At 46.2% G+C, this 16,239-nt stretch overlaps 1 protein-coding gene across 1 annotated transcript in view; it reads left to right on the top strand.

The window, feature by feature from the left end:
- Positions 1-750: 750 nt before the first annotated feature.
- The window catches only part of PREP (prolyl endopeptidase), a 117,301-nt gene continuing 101,812 nt past the window's right edge, over positions 751-16,239 (top strand). The window contains exons 1-2 of the mRNA XM_032484607.1: positions 751-1,172; positions 6,291-6,365. Coding sequence (XP_032340498.1) covers positions 1,128-1,172; positions 6,291-6,365 — 120 coding nt within the window. The 5' untranslated portion in view covers positions 751-1,127. The remainder of the gene's footprint in view (positions 1,173-6,290; positions 6,366-16,239) is intronic.

The raw sequence follows: 16,239 nt of genomic DNA, 5'->3' as shown, positions 1-16,239 counted from the left end.
TCTTCCTGATGTTTCAAAAAGCAGGACCAGAACACCTGTCGCTCACCTGAGGATGAATATGTAACTATTAAAGTCTCATGGGTTTGAGGTCAAGCATCTAATACCTCCACTCCCCCAACCCCCATAAAAGATGCTCAATAAACAAACGCACTGACAGGAAAGGGATAAAGGAAACGGCAGGATGAGCAAAAGACCCTAAATGATTTCTAGTCCTCCCACTTGGGTCCCCTCTCCACTGGTAAACCTCAGATAAGGGCTCATCCATTGTGCTACCCACACCTCTGTAATCCAGATGCCCAATCACTCAGGGACCACCAGGGCTGTTGAGGTTGAAGAGATGTGTTTCCTTCGTGGTCCTCAAAATTCATTATTCCTTCCCTTCCAAATGCAGCCCTCCGCTCTCAAGGCTAGGATGAGGCCAGGTCTCTTTGCGGTTCCTACCCAGCCCGGTAACAAGAAGACGAGGGACTGGAATGCGCAACCCCCCCCCCCGCCCCGCACCCCGTTAGTTCCCCTTGAGGGAGGCCGAGCGAGGGAGCGCAGCAATAGCAAAGCAGCCAGCTATGTAAGGGGTTGGCGGGGGGGGGGGGGTGCATCTGGGAGGGAGAGGGGGCGTGGTGGCCCGCCGGCGTGACCGCACGTGTGCTCGGCGCGGGGACCGGGGCCGGCGTGACGGGCGTGTCCCCGGCCGGCGTGGGCCCACCTCCGGCGTGAGCCCTGCGCTGTGGGTGCGGCGCGCGCCGGGCGCGGTGGTCCGTGCGCCCGGGCGGCGCGGGCGCGGCCGGCGCTCCTGCAGAGGGAGCTGTGCGCCCGGCCTGGCTCACGCACGGCGCCGCCCGCTCCCTCTTGCCGCCGCCGCTGCCGCTGCTGCCGCCGCCTCTGGGCCCGCCCGCCGGGGAGGGGCTCCCGGCCTCGCCAGCAGCTGCTTCCTGCTTTCCGCACGTCCTCGCCGCCGGTCCGGTCCTGCGATCCCCGGCCGAGAGCCACAAGCCCGCCGCCGCCGCCGCCGCCGCCGCCGCCGCCGCCGCCGCCCTCCCGTCCCCCGCCCGCGCCCCAGCCTCGCCCTGCGGCCCACTCGCCAGCTCCCTGGACCCCGCGTCCCCAAGTCGCCCCCGCGCACCCCGGCCATGCTGTCCTTCCAGTACCCCGACGTGTACCGGGACGAGACCGCCGTGAGTTCCCCGGCCGCGCGGCCCGATCCCCGCCGCCCGCGGCCCCTCGCCCCCGGCGTCCCTCCCCTCCCCCTCGGCCTTTGTTTGCGAGACCCGGCGGGGGGCGCCCGGCTCCTCCCGAGCCGCGGGGGCCCTCGTGGCGGTAGGCATCCGCCCGCTGGCGGCGGAGCCCGTGGTCAGCCGCCGCTTAGACGCTTCTTAAAACCAACGGGGTCAAGGGCAGACTTCCAGGGAGGAACGGGCGACTTAAGGGAGTGTACCTGTTTTTTTGACCCTAGGAGGCTCTTGCTTAAATGTAGTGGTGGGAGACCGTGTGCATGCGTGTAGATGATGTGCAATTTTAAAACGAAAGCAAACTTTTTCAACTCACAAATTAAAAATACTTCGAGTTGAAGTTCATTCATTCGATTTGGAAACGTGTGTGGAGCGCTTACCCTGCCCCTGGCCGGGTGCTGGGGTCCGGCGCCGGGGTTGCAGAGTCTTGGGAAGATGGAGCAGGCGCGTAGCAGTGCTGGGCCAGGTGTTCCTGAACAAGAAAAGGAGTTGATAGGGGTAAGAGGAGGCCTTAGAAGGGAGAGGAGATGGCCTGTTTCTGAGTGAAGTTTTGCCTAGTACGGGGGTTAGCCACCATTTCCCTAAGCTGCAGATGAACTCAGGGTCACTGTTGAGAGCCTGTGGGTGAGATTTTGGGCAAACAGCTATTTTGTGTAACAGATAATATGGCATCTTAAGAACTGGAGTAAATCCGAATGTTGTGGGCATGATTCTCTTAGGAGGCAACTTCCTCAGGTTACTTAAAATAGAAACAGAATAAAAGGATTTGTGTATGGTACAGTTCTAGGTTTTTTCCTGCTTACTTTGACCCAATTTACACCAGAAAGTCTGTTCTTTAAAGCACATCTCATTTTGGGGTGAAGTGTAGAGGGGCTTTAGAGTTACAGGACATACTGTTTTAAATTAAGACTTCCAAGTGGCCCTGATGCATGCATGGTTTCTTAGACCAGTGGCCATCTGGTAACCATGTTTTCTCAGTCTGTTCAGCTGCTTGCTTATTAAATTTACTCTTTAACAGCCCAAGAAGCTGTATTCCTGTGGTTGAAGAAGTTGTTTCCTTTGTATATGGGGGTAAAGTGATCCAGCCAGAATGGAAAACAGGACAGACCAAATAAGAAGACCTGAGTGCTAGTTCTGGTTTTGTCCCTCACTTGCTGGATGCCCTTTGGCAGGTCACTTACCTGTTGCAGGCCGTGTTTCCCGTATGTGAATTATGAGAGGGCCGGCTCGGCTAACCACAGAGCTTACTTGCTTCTGTACGAAGAGTATCATCATTCATTCGTTCGCATGACAGTCTAGCCCAGCAGTGTGCCAGACTTTACTAATGGCAAGATGTGACTCTCTCCGTTTGATTCTTGAAGATCTTTTGAGTTTTCAGGAGAGATAAAAATATAAAGAACTACCTGTTATGTGGTTTGCTAAGTGCCGTTTTAGATTTTGTTTTTTTGTTTTATTTTTAAAGGTTTTTTTTCCTCCTCTGTAAAGCTTGGATTTTAACCTTTTCAGGTTACCAAAATCCTGCAGTTCCTTTATCTACGTTTAGCAGTTCTTGAAACAGTTAAGTGAGGATTTTATGAAGACATCAGAAAGATTAGGAACAATTAACTCAGAAGGGTGTACTGTGGGTTTTAATACTCTCCAGTTCCTTTTCATCAAAGAACTCACGATAAGCCTCATGGCCAAGGAAATGTAGCTCTGGTCCAGCGTGGACATTGCTCTGTGGACCCCACAGTGTACCTAACCCAGCCCTGAGAGCCTACATGGGCCAATTTTCCCTGCGACAGAGTCCAGATTACTAACTACTAATGCTTGACTTACGCATTGGCTCAAATTAACTTCTAGAATGGCTTTCTTTCTCTCCAGCAGGTGCTACAGATTGCTGTAGCTCTCTGTCTCTCTCGCTTGTGCATCTTCTAGCCACATACTGGGCAGTCTCCTGCTGAAGTGTGGGGCTGGAGCATGCAGTCCTTTTTGGTGGATTTCTGCTTCAGCGAGCAGATTTTTGGAAACCATGACGTTCCAGTATAATGCCGTTGCCCATCCCTGGAGAGTGATGCTGTCAGGGAATTCAGGCCTGCTGTAGGGATGACAAGTGTGTGTGTGTTGGGGAGGGGGGCGGTGCATCGAGAACACAGGCGGATGGGATTCATTTCCATCAGGAGGAGGAGACGATACGTGAATTAAGCCTGGAAGTTGGCCAGTTGGATAAGGTGTAAAAAACATTACTGACTGTAACTCTGAGAGCTGGACGGTCATGGAACTGCATTTGCTTTAGGACGGCAGGAAGGCCATTGTGACCGGAACATCCATGGGTGGGTAAACTTGGGTGGGGGCTGGAAAGAAGAAAAGGAAAATGGGGCCAGGTTTGATGGGCTCTTCCTGCTGTGTGTACAAGTCTGCACTTCATCCTGAAGGCAGCAGGCAAGCTGTTGTATAATACAAGTGAAACATTGAATAGTAACAGTGTCTTACCAGGATTCTATTTTTAAAGCCCCTTGGGAAGAAAGGACAGGTTTGCAAACTTAAATCAGTTGGTAGAATCAGATACTGAACAACTTGAGTTCAGGGAATGTGGCTGAGATCACCCCATTTGTAGGGTATGGTCCTGTAAAAAAAAAAAAAAACACGTAGGGAGTGGGTGGATGGAGGCAGGGCGGATTGTCCTGGAGAGAATCAGTTTCTTGTGGTTAAAAATGTCTGCTCAGGAACTGACTTTAGTCTGCTTTAGATGACAGTGCTGGTTCTGGGAAGAAGAGGCTGTTTGCTCAGAGGTAAACACCATTCAGGAGGCAGTACAGTGTAGAATGCACTGGGTTTTGAGTCAGGGTCCAGCTGTGCACCTGCCAGTTCACAGCTGGCCTGCTTATTAGCAAAAGGTTAAGTCCTTGGATTTTGCAGTCTGCTCAAGGTGGGTCACAGCCCCCCACCCCCTGCTTACTATCCATCTGGCCCTTGTCAATTGCTTTCACTCTTTTCCAGCTTCAGTTTCCTCATCTGGAAAATGAGTTCGTAATAACCTCACAGTGAGGACAGATCAGAGAATGTGGCTATGGCGCAATGTTTAGCTCACAGTGATCTCTGTATAAACAGTAAATCTGTGGCCTTTACCCTTCTAGTCTCTGTGAATTGCTTCTTCAGTCTGTAAAATAGGAATGTCATCAACTCTTGCAAGGTTGCTTTAAAACATCAGGCATGACAGCATGGATATTTAGCAAATGTTCAGGGCTTTCGGTCTCGCAGTTGGCAACATCTTCACGTAGTCATAAAACTACCATGATTTGCAGTTACTCTTTTCCTCTTCTTTATGAGAAGTTAAGTCTCTGGATATGTCTGAGTTTTAGTAGCATCATAATCGAGGAACATTTTTAAGATGTGTGGTCTGCCCCCTCCCAGCAATTTTTGGGGAAAAGCTGTTGGCAGATTGTTTTGAGTCACAGCCCTGATTGAACTCAGTCTGGCCCTGGGAGTGTTGCCATCTTGCACTTGTCATTGCTCCTAAAAATACTGGATTGGAAGATCTTTTACAACTTTACATTTTTCTGACCTTTTATTGTCAGAAAAGTCGATTGTTATTGTAAGCATATCTTACAGCTGTTTCAAGGTGTGTAAAATGTAAGAGACTTGCAAGTGAGAAGAAGAGATAAAAAGCTTTTCTTCAGTGGTGATAATCAGCTACCATCTAGAGGCTTTTGATAAGGAGTGAAAATTGGTAATTTTAGGAAGACTCGTCAAGAAGGTTTTCGTCTGACTTTCCGTCCTTTGCGCTCGTCCGTCATTGTTTGATGAGAACAGTTCTAAGCGTTCCACCTTAACTGCCCCTTCTTCCGGATGTGCATTTCCCAGGTGCTCTCTGCCCAGCACCTGATGACCCCTTGCAGAAAACTGAGATTTGAGGCTTGGGAGATTCATCTTGACTGGCCAGCAGCCACACTGGAACTTTGACCAGCAGTAGAAACAGCAGGTTTTCATTTTCTAGGAAGGTGTTTGCTTTCCTTAGGGTATAGCCCTTACCTTCTGGTGTTTTAGAACAAAGCAGGGAGACAAATGAAAAATTCATTTAGTCTCCCGGACAACGTCACGAAGCCTTAACTGGAATGTTAGAGTTGTTGAGAGAGACTTGTTTGGAAAGACATCCAGGTGGTTTCACTTAATTAGATTAATCACGTTAGCATGAAATGGAGAGGTTTTGTAGCAATGTTTACCTGTGGATAGTTTCTTTAGGCATAATCACCTGGGGTATGGTGACTCCCAGTTGCTCTTACAGACTTTCTGAGGCCAGGCCCAGGAGTTTGTTTTTTCAGAAGCTCTCAGGTGGCTCTGAACATTGGCCCCCGTGGGCCCTCCCGAAGGCATCCCCTTAGCCAGGCCCAACTCCCACTAAGTTTTATTTCTTCAAATATCAAGGTAGTCCGAATGTGTGATGCCTTTGTGTCTCCTATTCTGCACAGTGAAAGAAAGCATTTCATAACAGTACACTGTGAGGAAGAAAGGCTTCAGTTTTAGAAATGTTCTTTCATTGCGTTTAAGTCAGCCTTTTCAGCTTGATGTCAGTTAGCATCATTACACATTAGTTTCTTGCTTTTTGGCAGTTTAGCCTTGGAGGCGAAACAGATCATATTATATCTGGTTGGGAGACTTTCTAATTACCAGTGAGCTGAGCAGGAGAGGGAGACGTGCATGTGTGTGGCGGCCCCGACGAGCGTGCCCTTCCGGCATCCCCACCACGTGGTGTCATTCTGCGCTTTGCCACCGACAGCACATTTTCAAGTTTCTTTAGCATAGCAGCGGGCCTTTGTTTTGTGTTGTACAGACTGAGCAGTTCCTAGTCTGACCTTTCATCATTCTTCCCTCTCCAGCTAATACGTTCTTTTCATGGAGGGTGGCTCGACACCTTTGAAAACCTGCCAACTTCGGTTCATATGATAATTTGGGCAGACACGTTGACAGTGAACCAATTGGGGTGTTTCTGTCTGTCCCTCTCCTATTTCTCCACCACACTCAGAAAGTACTAATTTAACTGGAGCTAGACCCTTGTTATCTAATACCACATTTTGTCTTTTGCAGGTACAGGATTATCATGGGCATAAAATCTGTGACCCTTACGCTTGGCTGGAAGACCCAGACAGTGAGCAGACGAAGGTAAATTGGGGTTTCTTATGAAAGATGACGCAGCCTTCCTAGCTAGGACCAGACCCTCGACATCAGTAATCATGGCTTTTCCTTCCTGGTGTCTTCCTGGGTTTTCCACTGTGGGATGGTAAATAGACCTGCTGGTACGAACACTTTTCTGTGAAATAATTCATAGGAAAGAGGTGAAAGCATTTATAGTCCTGGAGAGTATCACATAACCATTTTGAATAATGTTGATGGTTTATAGGGACACTGACGAACCAATTGTTTGACATGAAAATATTTGAGAAAAGGAAAACTGATTTTTACCAAAGCCAAATGAAAACCTAGAGGAAAATCATGTGGGGGAGAAAATTGCCTAATACATTTTTTCTGAAGGAAAGAAAACCTTATATGTCAAGCAAATATCAGGTCTTGAAAACTGAATACTGGTCTTCGATTACTTATTGATTTTAATGCAACAACAATAAAATAAGAACTAAATTATAAGTAAAGTAAATTGTAAGTATCTTATATAGAAGTAAAGGGGTGAAGAGAATTTTCTAATCTGTCTAAAAATGTGACGCTTTCCTGTTCTTTTGGAGAAATGTGTAGTGTTTTGAGCTGAAGTGTCATTTCGGTGATGAAGCTTACCCATAAGTGCCATGTCCCACGGACATTTTTTCCTCCTTGGAGTGAACAGGACTTGTCGTTTGAGATTCATCATTTACATATACTGTATGTGGTTCATTATGTTTGCTTGGATGAGGGAATAGTGGTTCTCCAGTTCACTTCAAGTTCCTTGACTCTTTTATTTATAACCATATTTGCAATTGTAAATATGGTTATAAATAGTATGTAGGACTGGGTATACAGTTTCTAATATGCTCACCATTCCAAAAGTTTATTTGAGCTGCTTTAGAATCCCAGAGTACATTTCTCGTTAAAAAAAAAAGAAAGTTAAATGCACGCTGGGTGGTTTTCTAGGCCAGCTTCTAAAAGTTTGTGTCTTACCTGCTCCTCTATCTTTTGGTCCCTTGCCACCATATATACCAGTGGTCTCTGGAGAACTGAGGTCAGATTTCCAGGACAGTTCAGATTTGCCAGGAAGGCATTCCCTTCTGATGTGGACCTGGCCAGTGAGATCAGGGTTTTCTCCTTGCCCCTTTCCTCCCACCTCCTGCCCACTGCCCGCCTCCCCCACCCCCCATGCTCCCTGCTCAGTGAGGTTGCAGATTTCACCACCTTCATATCCTTGGAGAAAAGCCTGACGGGGAACTGAGTAGGGTAAGGGCTTAGCCAGGCCCGGCGATGAGTGGAAGAGGAGAAAGTAGAAGCAGAGAGAGGATCTGCTGCTCCTGCTGGAGTAAATCCCTCTCACCTCTTTTTGCTTCCTTCATTACCAGAGCCCTGGCTTGCCGGCTTGCCTTTCTGCCAGCCTTGCCTCTTCCTGGCTTGCGTTTCTCTCCTCCTCTACCTACTGCAGAAGCTCTTAAAACTTCTTCCCTATCCTTTGTCCTTGGAGCACATAAACCACCATTTTGAGATTTTCTCATCATTTTTACTTCTATCTCGAATCCTTCATTCTCTCTCTTTCTTAATTCCCTTCAAGACAGACAGGTCTCCTTGATGAGAATGACTGGTACTTGCGTTTTTATTTTTCTTTCGTGAAGCAGTGGGTTACGGAGGTTCCTGGGTAGATATTCCCAAATGAGAAGCAGATGGGTCACTTTAGAAGCAGTTGAAGGCTAGGAGGAGCAGAGAGCAGGTGTGGGGCAGCCACCTCACTTCAGCTCTGCCATGGACAGTCTTGATTGTCCAACTTTGGGCTGAACTGAGACAGAGACCAACCTGGGGATGGAGAGTCATAGGCAGCTCCATAGCCAGTGATGGATGGAGAGCACGAGGGAACGGAATGAACTTCCTGTGCATCCCTTGGAAAGCTGTCCCCAAGGACTGTCTCTATGATGATTGCTTTGTCTGAGCTACTGACTGCAACCTGGATTTCTTCAGCCTTTGATGGCGATTGAGTGATTCAGCTGTGTCAGAATGACCCAGTTTTTGTTTACGTGTTAAGGAAGGTACACTGTTGTTCCTTAATTGATGATGGCTGGTCCTGTGGTTGACAAGCCACTTACCAGTAGATGAAACTTTGCTAATTAGTGATCTTGACGTCAACAGTGGACAGACGCCAACATTGGTCTCTACAGTGTTATTTTCATGGCATGTTTATTGGATGCTTACTATGTACTGGGTACTTCACTGGTAGCTTTGCATACCCTATCTCATTCAGTTCTCAAACTCTGTAAGAGATCTTTTATTTTCCCCATTTTACAAATGAAGAAATTGAGTTAGAATGACTAAGGAACATGTCCAGGGTCACTCAGCTAGTTAAGTATGGAGCCAGGAGTGGAACCCAGGCAGGTTATCAACTTCGTGGTAAAGAAATAATAAAAGATCAAAGACTCTGAGTGTAGTAGCTTTGGGAATGCAAGCTGTAGGAATCTGTTCATGTCTGTGCTTGCCTTGGGCCTTTGCAGGTCCTGCAGGGACCCTGGGCCGCCCTACCCCCGCTCCCACGCTGACCTGTTCAGATAGCATACCTCAGCTGTCAGAGGGCTGTGAGCTCGCGCCTTACCCCTGTGTCCTCCACACATACTCTCCCACTGCTCTCTCAACAGGCTCGGTATTGACCAGAGCTAGTATGTCATCTGGGACCTGATAGTTGAAGTTTGGTCTCAGACTGAAAAGGTGGGGTGTGTTCTTCTCATGAGCAGAAGAGCAACATGAACATTTTCCACTCACAGTCAGAGGCGTGGACACAAAGGTGTACTAGCCATACCTTGATGTAAAGACGGGACTCTTCACGTAGCCTTCAGGACACAAAAAACTGCTTGCTACGTTTTCAATAAAAACCAGTCCTGGAAGTGAGGAACATCGATAGCTCATTTATACCAAGATCTGAAAAGCTATTAGTAGGTCTTTGATTTAACCTAGTATTTCATATAGGCTATCCAGTTCTGACTGCTGGCGTTTGAGGCTTTATCCTTTATGAAAGAATATCAAAGCAGACTGGTAACTTAGAAAATTCCTTAGAGACAGTGGTGCGGGAGACTTGAATCTGGATGAATCCTTTCAAGTCAGGGCCCACATAACCCTATTTTATAGCAGATGTTCTGGATGGTAGAAGATCCTACACAACTCAGTTGATTCTTTGAGGTCAGTTCGACCATGATGTAAAAATTCAACAGAGATGCTTTGTAAAGAGGAAACAGACCAGCACGGGCCAGTAGATATATAACATAAGCTACATATAAAATTCACATTTTTCTAGTAGCCACATTAAAAAGTAAAAAGAAACAGGTGAAATTAATTGTAATAAATACATTTTATTTAATTAGCATACTCAAAATATTAACACCTCAATGTACAGTGTAAAATATTAAAATATCTTATATCCTTTTTTTCATACATTAAATTTTCAAAATCCAATGTGTGTTTTACACTTATAGTACATGTTGATTCAGACCAGCCACATTTCAGGTGCTCAGTAGCCACATGTGGCTAGTGGCTACCATTCTGGACAGTGAAGATATGGGCCAACCTTTCTTGTGAATATAGATGTAAAGAATATAAGTAAATATTAGCAGATAAAAACAAAAACAAAATTTGTTCCAGAATTCAAGAACAGTTTATTATTATATTCATAGATTAAGTAAGCCTTTATTATTACCCTAATTAATACTTTAAAAATTAAAGAAAACTCAAAATAAAAATAGAAATAACTTTAATAAGATAATAAATATTCAAAACAACCTAAACACTAGGCTGGAATATCTCTGTCACTGCTTTTTTTGTATGTTTGCTGATCTTTGACCACTGCAATAAAACATGGACTAAAATTTATAGAGGAGAAGATAAAATTATTCATTATAGATTCTATGATTATACGTCTAGAAAACCTATGGGAAACAACTGAAAACTTACTAGAATTAATGAGCTCAGTAAAGTGAATATGTCCAAAATAAACATAAAATCATTTGCACTCATATAGACCATCGATAATGAAAAATTAACCATCTGATAGCACCAACAAAAAGCAAATATTTAGAAGAAGAGGAGGTTTCAGGCCTCCTGGGAGGGTAAATAATGTCACCTCAGAAATAGGGCAATCTAGAAAAGGGCCAGTTTGGGGCATTATTTTTAATAGTGAAAAATTGGAAATCTCCATTTCCAACAATAGTGTTTAAGCCGTATGTGGTGGACCTGCTTGATGAAATAGTGCGTGTATGTATTAAAATGTTGGGTTATAAAGATTGCTTATGAACTGAGAATGTGCTCGTGGTAGAATAGTAAGTGGGAAAAGGATGCAAGGTTGCAGTGCTTCCGATGGTTTCAGCTTCATCAGTGCCTTTGTAATTCTAGGGCAATCTGTATAGAATACAAAGTAAGTAAAAATAAGATACAGGGAAGGCTCTGGGTTAAAAGCACTTTAGGCATCTACTGAGTGTGGTATATTCTTGAGGTGTCTGACCCTTAGTGAAGTCTCACTGGGGTCAGTAGTGTGTGGTGCTGGAGAGGGAGGTTTGTGGTCATTAAAAAGGATTTGAAGACAGATGGGCAGGTCCACACAGGCAGTTAGCCCCTGCTTCCCACTCAGCAGACTTTTCCAGCCTGCCCTTCTCACATCATCCAAGGAAGTGGGTAGCAGTGTTGATGCACCCTGATTGATGCTGAGTAACGAGCATCCAGTCTGCTGATAGCAAGGCTCCCATCCCCCATTGACTGACAGAAGTGTGATTGACTTCCCAGTCTAACTTCCACAGTTCCCTCTGGTTTCCTGTGACAGATGAACAAGTGAACCCCAAACCTCACACTCTGCCTTAACTCTGTGCAACCTCTTTCTCCTCTCAGTTTGTGTTCTGGCTCCTTCGGAACTCTCAGATCTTTATCGTGGACCGTCTCCCTCTCTTCCTGCCCATCAGCCACTCTGCGTGCCCCTCCCTCTAGCTGAAGCCCCTCCTTCCTTTGTCACATCTCCTGTCAGCATAAACAGTTCTCACTGATCAGCAGTGGGGCCCAGCTGCCCAATGCCGCGACTTTAACGTCGTCCTGTGTCCTTCGCGGCACAGGTGGACCCCATCGCAGGGAACTGTGGAGTCGTCTGTGTTTACTGGCCAGGGAGCTGCTCTACCCGCTCCGCCTCTCCAGCCCTTGGAGCTTGCTTGCCCTGCTCTGGTTGTTGTAGCAGCCGTCTTCACTGTCAGGTCACTGCGAGCTTACTAAATGCCAGTTTCTTTTTCCTGGCCTCCCCATCCAGCCCATCGTGGCGCAGTCCATCCACACGGCACCATCTGCTCCCCTTCTTGGTAGTGGCTAGTTCTCTGCATCACTGGGCTGGGTTTTGCTGCTTTACAGTCAGATAGAAGCAACGTCCTTGTGACCTTTTGAAGAGTCTCCTCATCTTACTTCATTGTATTGTGGCTTCACCCTCTTGGCTGAATATTCTAGAACTTGTCCCTGAGTTACATAAGGGGAGATACTCACAGAAAGGAAGAATTTACACCTTTCAAGGGATAGCTGCTGTCATTGTAACTAATTGTCGAGTCTGGCTTCTGCAGAAACTGTCCTGCAGGGGGTAAGCGAATGTGGGATACCAGCTGCGTGTATCAAATGGCTGCTTTTTTCCTTCTCCTTGAGGGCTGGGCTGGGCTAAATGGGAGTAACAGCAGCTCCGTGTTCTCTGTGGATCTTGAGAGAAGGACTCTTAATAGGAACCAGCAAAAAAAATTTTAAAATAAAGTTTTTGTGTTCATTCCTTCTGAAAAATTAAACTACTGTTTGTTTCACAGAGGATCAAAGGAATACACAATGTAGGTCTTTTCTAGGACATTATTTGCCCCCCCCCTCCATATCCCATGTGGCTGAATAGTTAAGGGCAGCCCATTACGCCTGTGGATCAGGGGCTGTGAGAGTAGCCGCGAGAACACTTTTCAGTCTTCTTGCAGGTAAGGAACCTGGAAATAGCACCTTTTTCTTCCCCTGCCCGCACTCTTTTCTTCCTTAGAAGGGAAGATTTAAATATTAAAGGACTTCTTTCTAGGATATTTCAATAGCCTAGGGTTTCTGTGTGGGTATTTTGATGTCACAGAAGTGGTGGAGAACGGAATTTGGGGCAGATAACACCTTTCCCTGGCATCCTTCCTGTCTGTCCTGAAACCTGATTTTTTGGTTTGCTCACTTGCTTGTTGTTTTTGTTCTTTGAAGGTTAACTGTAAAAGCACGTAGCGTGAGGTGTTTCTGCTCCGTGCTGGAATCAGTCTGGCCTGGGTCTCCCTGGGCGGCGTGCGCACCCAGCGTGGACAGAGCCAGCTGGGGAAGAACTGGTGCGGAGCTGGGCGAGCCGAGACTCTCTTGTCCACTCGCATCTCCCTGCCAGGCTGTCAGGCTGCAGAGTGTTTGCCAGGTGGGACTGGAAGTCATAGCCCTTGGCCTCCCATTTTCTTGTCCTGCCTTACCTGGTATTCCTTTCCTTCATCTATAAGATGAATATAATCACACTCAGTTCATCTAGCTCCAAGGTTTTAATGACACCCAATTGAGAAAATGCACATAAAAGTTCGTTTTCCATGCATGGCGGAGCTCTGTTCAAAGGTGGTGCAGCGTGGGCACTGCTGCTTAAACGTATTGAGATGTGGGCTTTCAGACTAGTCCCTACTTGCATACTCAGAATGTTGAATTTTGAAGACAGTTCTGTGTTTTTAATCTTCACCCACAAAGTGAAACAGGACTTTCCTTTTGAATTCTAGTTTTTTAGAAGAAGAAACTTAGATTCTGAGCATTGATTTCCCCCTCAGCCCCACCTGCAATGGAACTGCAACTTCTAAGTATGGTTTCATTGTTCCAAAGTGTAATGATTAAACGAGGTCAAAGATTACCCTAAAGCTACTGGTAGTGCCCCTTTTAATTGGTGTTTTTTGAACCAGCCTGGCAAAGCTGGTCTGAAACGCCCTGCCACCCATTCATTAATGCTTCACGGGAGGACCTGGATTGAGAATTACTACTATGTTGTTCCTTCTCTAGCAGAAGCAGGAAATGCTTTAGGTAAATATATTACCACATGTTATCTCAATCTACAAGACTTCCAAGTTCTTAAACATCTCAGCACCTCCTACAGAGTGTTAGCCTTTATTATGGTTCACAACATACTTCTCGTAAATCCACAGTTGACGTATGTATTTAGGGAATGTCGTCCTTTTGATCTGTGCGTGGGATAATTATCAAATGTATGATAGTGTTGCCACCCTCTTTTCTAAGGAGTGATCTCTCTTTTCCATTTCCTTTCTGTTGCCTTCTGCAACAAGGCTTTTGATGCAAGGAGCAGAAATGAACTCTGGCCACATGAGGCAAATAAGGAATTCATGGCAAGGATAGGAGGCCAGCTCCTGGGGTGGACTGAAGGGCCAGGCTTGGAGCAGGCAGGAACCAGCTCGTTCTGGGGCTCCACTGGTAGGAGTTCCCACTTTTTACCCAGCACAGCTGATGGCGTCTGTGATTACAGTCATTCAGCCCTCTGTCCCTTGTTCTCGTGCTGCATCCCAGGAGAGGGAGTTTTGACTGGCCAAGTTCCAGATGTGTGCTCGCCCCTTGGCTGTGCTTTGGCAATGAAAAAAGATTTGGTGGAAACCTCACGGACCCTCTTTGGCTTCTGTAGTGGCAGGACAGCTGTGTAGAGCTGCTGTCCCACTGAGCAGGGAGAACACCTGGGAGGGGAGTGGATACTGGTTAGCCCAAATGCCACAGGTCTGCTGGTTTTATTCCTCTTCCTTCTCTACAGGTGCCCAGGCCCTCCCTGACCTCCCCTGTCCTAGCTTTACCTGTGTGCCCACTGCACCAAGCAGTAGGTTCCACGGGGGGTGGGGAGACGGATGTGGCCTGTGCAGGGAATCACATTCCAGCCTAGGAAGATCAGAGATTGGAGATGGGTGAGCCGCTTAACCTTTGAGCTGCTGGAGGCTGAGCCACACCTTGAGTAGAGGCTGGGAGTCAGGGCAGGCTCCATTTTAGGAAGGCACACCCAGAACATTGATGAAATTCTTAAGGTGCTTGTGTACGTTTAACATGAATATTTTCCCCAGAGGCAGCTACTGAGCTTTGGTTCAAATAATCCACATTTCCTCTATGAGAACTGCTGATACCAGACATGGTGTCTTTGGGAAAACAGTTATTAGAGAACTAACAACTGAAGAACGAAAGTAGCTCTGACTTTCCTCTTATGTATCTAAAGTCACTCACCACTGCATGCTGCCATGTCCGGGGGAAAGCACTCAGTCCTAAAAATCTCCTGGGTGTGTGTTCAAACTACAGATGCCCAAGCTCTACTTCTGGAACATACAATTATTCAGACTTCTATCTCCCAAGCACCTCACCACCTGGTTCTTAAGATCCAGAAAGCTTGGGAGAACTGCCCTAGAGAACGCTTAGGCATAACTAGAGACTGATAATAACACCTTTGATTTATACAGGGCGCCTCAAGGTTCTCACAGATGCCTCGCTTGTTCATAGCGTCTTTGCAAATTGGAGGGACAGTGTTTGTGATTCTGATTTTTCTCACTGAGGGAAACTGAGGCCTGTGTCATCATAAAGACTCTGGGACTCTCTGTAATACAGACGGCACTCAGACCGTTGGGATCAGCTTTCTGTCTAATCACACACACGATTCTCTGGAGCTCCAGTCCCGCCTCTGTAAAATCTCCTTCCCTTCTTGTCTTCATCCCTGCTGACAACTGCCCTGGCTCAGACGTGCACTGCCACCGAGCTAGACATTCAGTAGCTTCCTAACTTGTCTCCCTTCTGCCAGAATCTTCTTTCTACCCTGTTCTCCCCAGCAACTAATAAGAACCCTTCGAGGTCTTGGAACCTGTTTATTCACAGGAAAGCAATAGTGTATAGTCACTTAGCAGTTTTACAGGTAGAAAGACAGGTTTGAAACTTAACTCCACAGTTTTATCAGAGATGTGACATTGGTCATACTTATTAACCCCTTGAATCTTCAATTTTCTGATTTATAGTTTAGAGAAAACGATTGTGTATGCTTGTGGTGAAAATTAAGGGATGATGTTTGTGATCAATGCAGCAGAGTGGTAGACACAGTAAAGTGCTTAATAAATGCTCTCTACGGCATTTATTATTAAATAGTTTAAATAGCATAGGAATTATCTGCTTGATAATTTAAAAGGCCTCATCTTTAGAGCAATCTGGGACAAATTCTTTTATTGCAATTAATTCTTGGCTCTGTTCCTTTCTTTTTAGATCAATTTTAGTCAGTTGTATTTCCTGGAAAATTGTCTGTATCATTGAGATTTCAAAATTTAGTAGCATGGGGTTATGTGAATTATTTCTTATAATGACTTTATTCTGCCTGTCTGTGGCTTTATTTCTATCATTTCTAATTTCCAGTATCTGTAACTTCTCTCCCCCCTTTTGATTAGTTTAGTCAGAGCGTTGGTTAACTGCGTGGGGTTTTTTTTTTCCCTTATTTTTTTTTTAGAAAGGGGTGGTTCTAGGACTTACAAGTTATATTCTTAAATGCTCTAGCTCATTCATTTCCTTTTATTTTCTTTTGTTACTTTAAAACTTTGAACGTCTAGTTAAATTTCACTCTTCCTCGTTTACTGATGAGGCTGGTGTAGATGGCCTTTTCCAGGCTTCCCCATCCTTCCCTTGGGCAAGCTTCTGGTGGGTTCCTCCTCTTCTCGTCTGCCCATGCTCAGCCAGGCTCACCTGGCTCCACAAGTGGAGGGACTCCTGGAGGAGTGGTACCAGCCAGGACTCTATAGGAGCAGTGCCTGAAAGCCAGCTCACACTGGCTCACATAAAACAAATTGCTGAACGGCTCACATCA

This window comes from Camelus ferus, chromosome 8 (genome assembly GCF_009834535.1).
Source record: "Camelus ferus isolate YT-003-E chromosome 8, BCGSAC_Cfer_1.0, whole genome shotgun sequence".
NCBI classification, from domain to species: Eukaryota; Metazoa; Chordata; class Mammalia; order Artiodactyla; family Camelidae; genus Camelus; species Camelus ferus.
The sequence above is the reverse complement of the archived record's forward strand: the minus strand, read 5'-3'. Positions and strand labels throughout refer to the sequence as shown.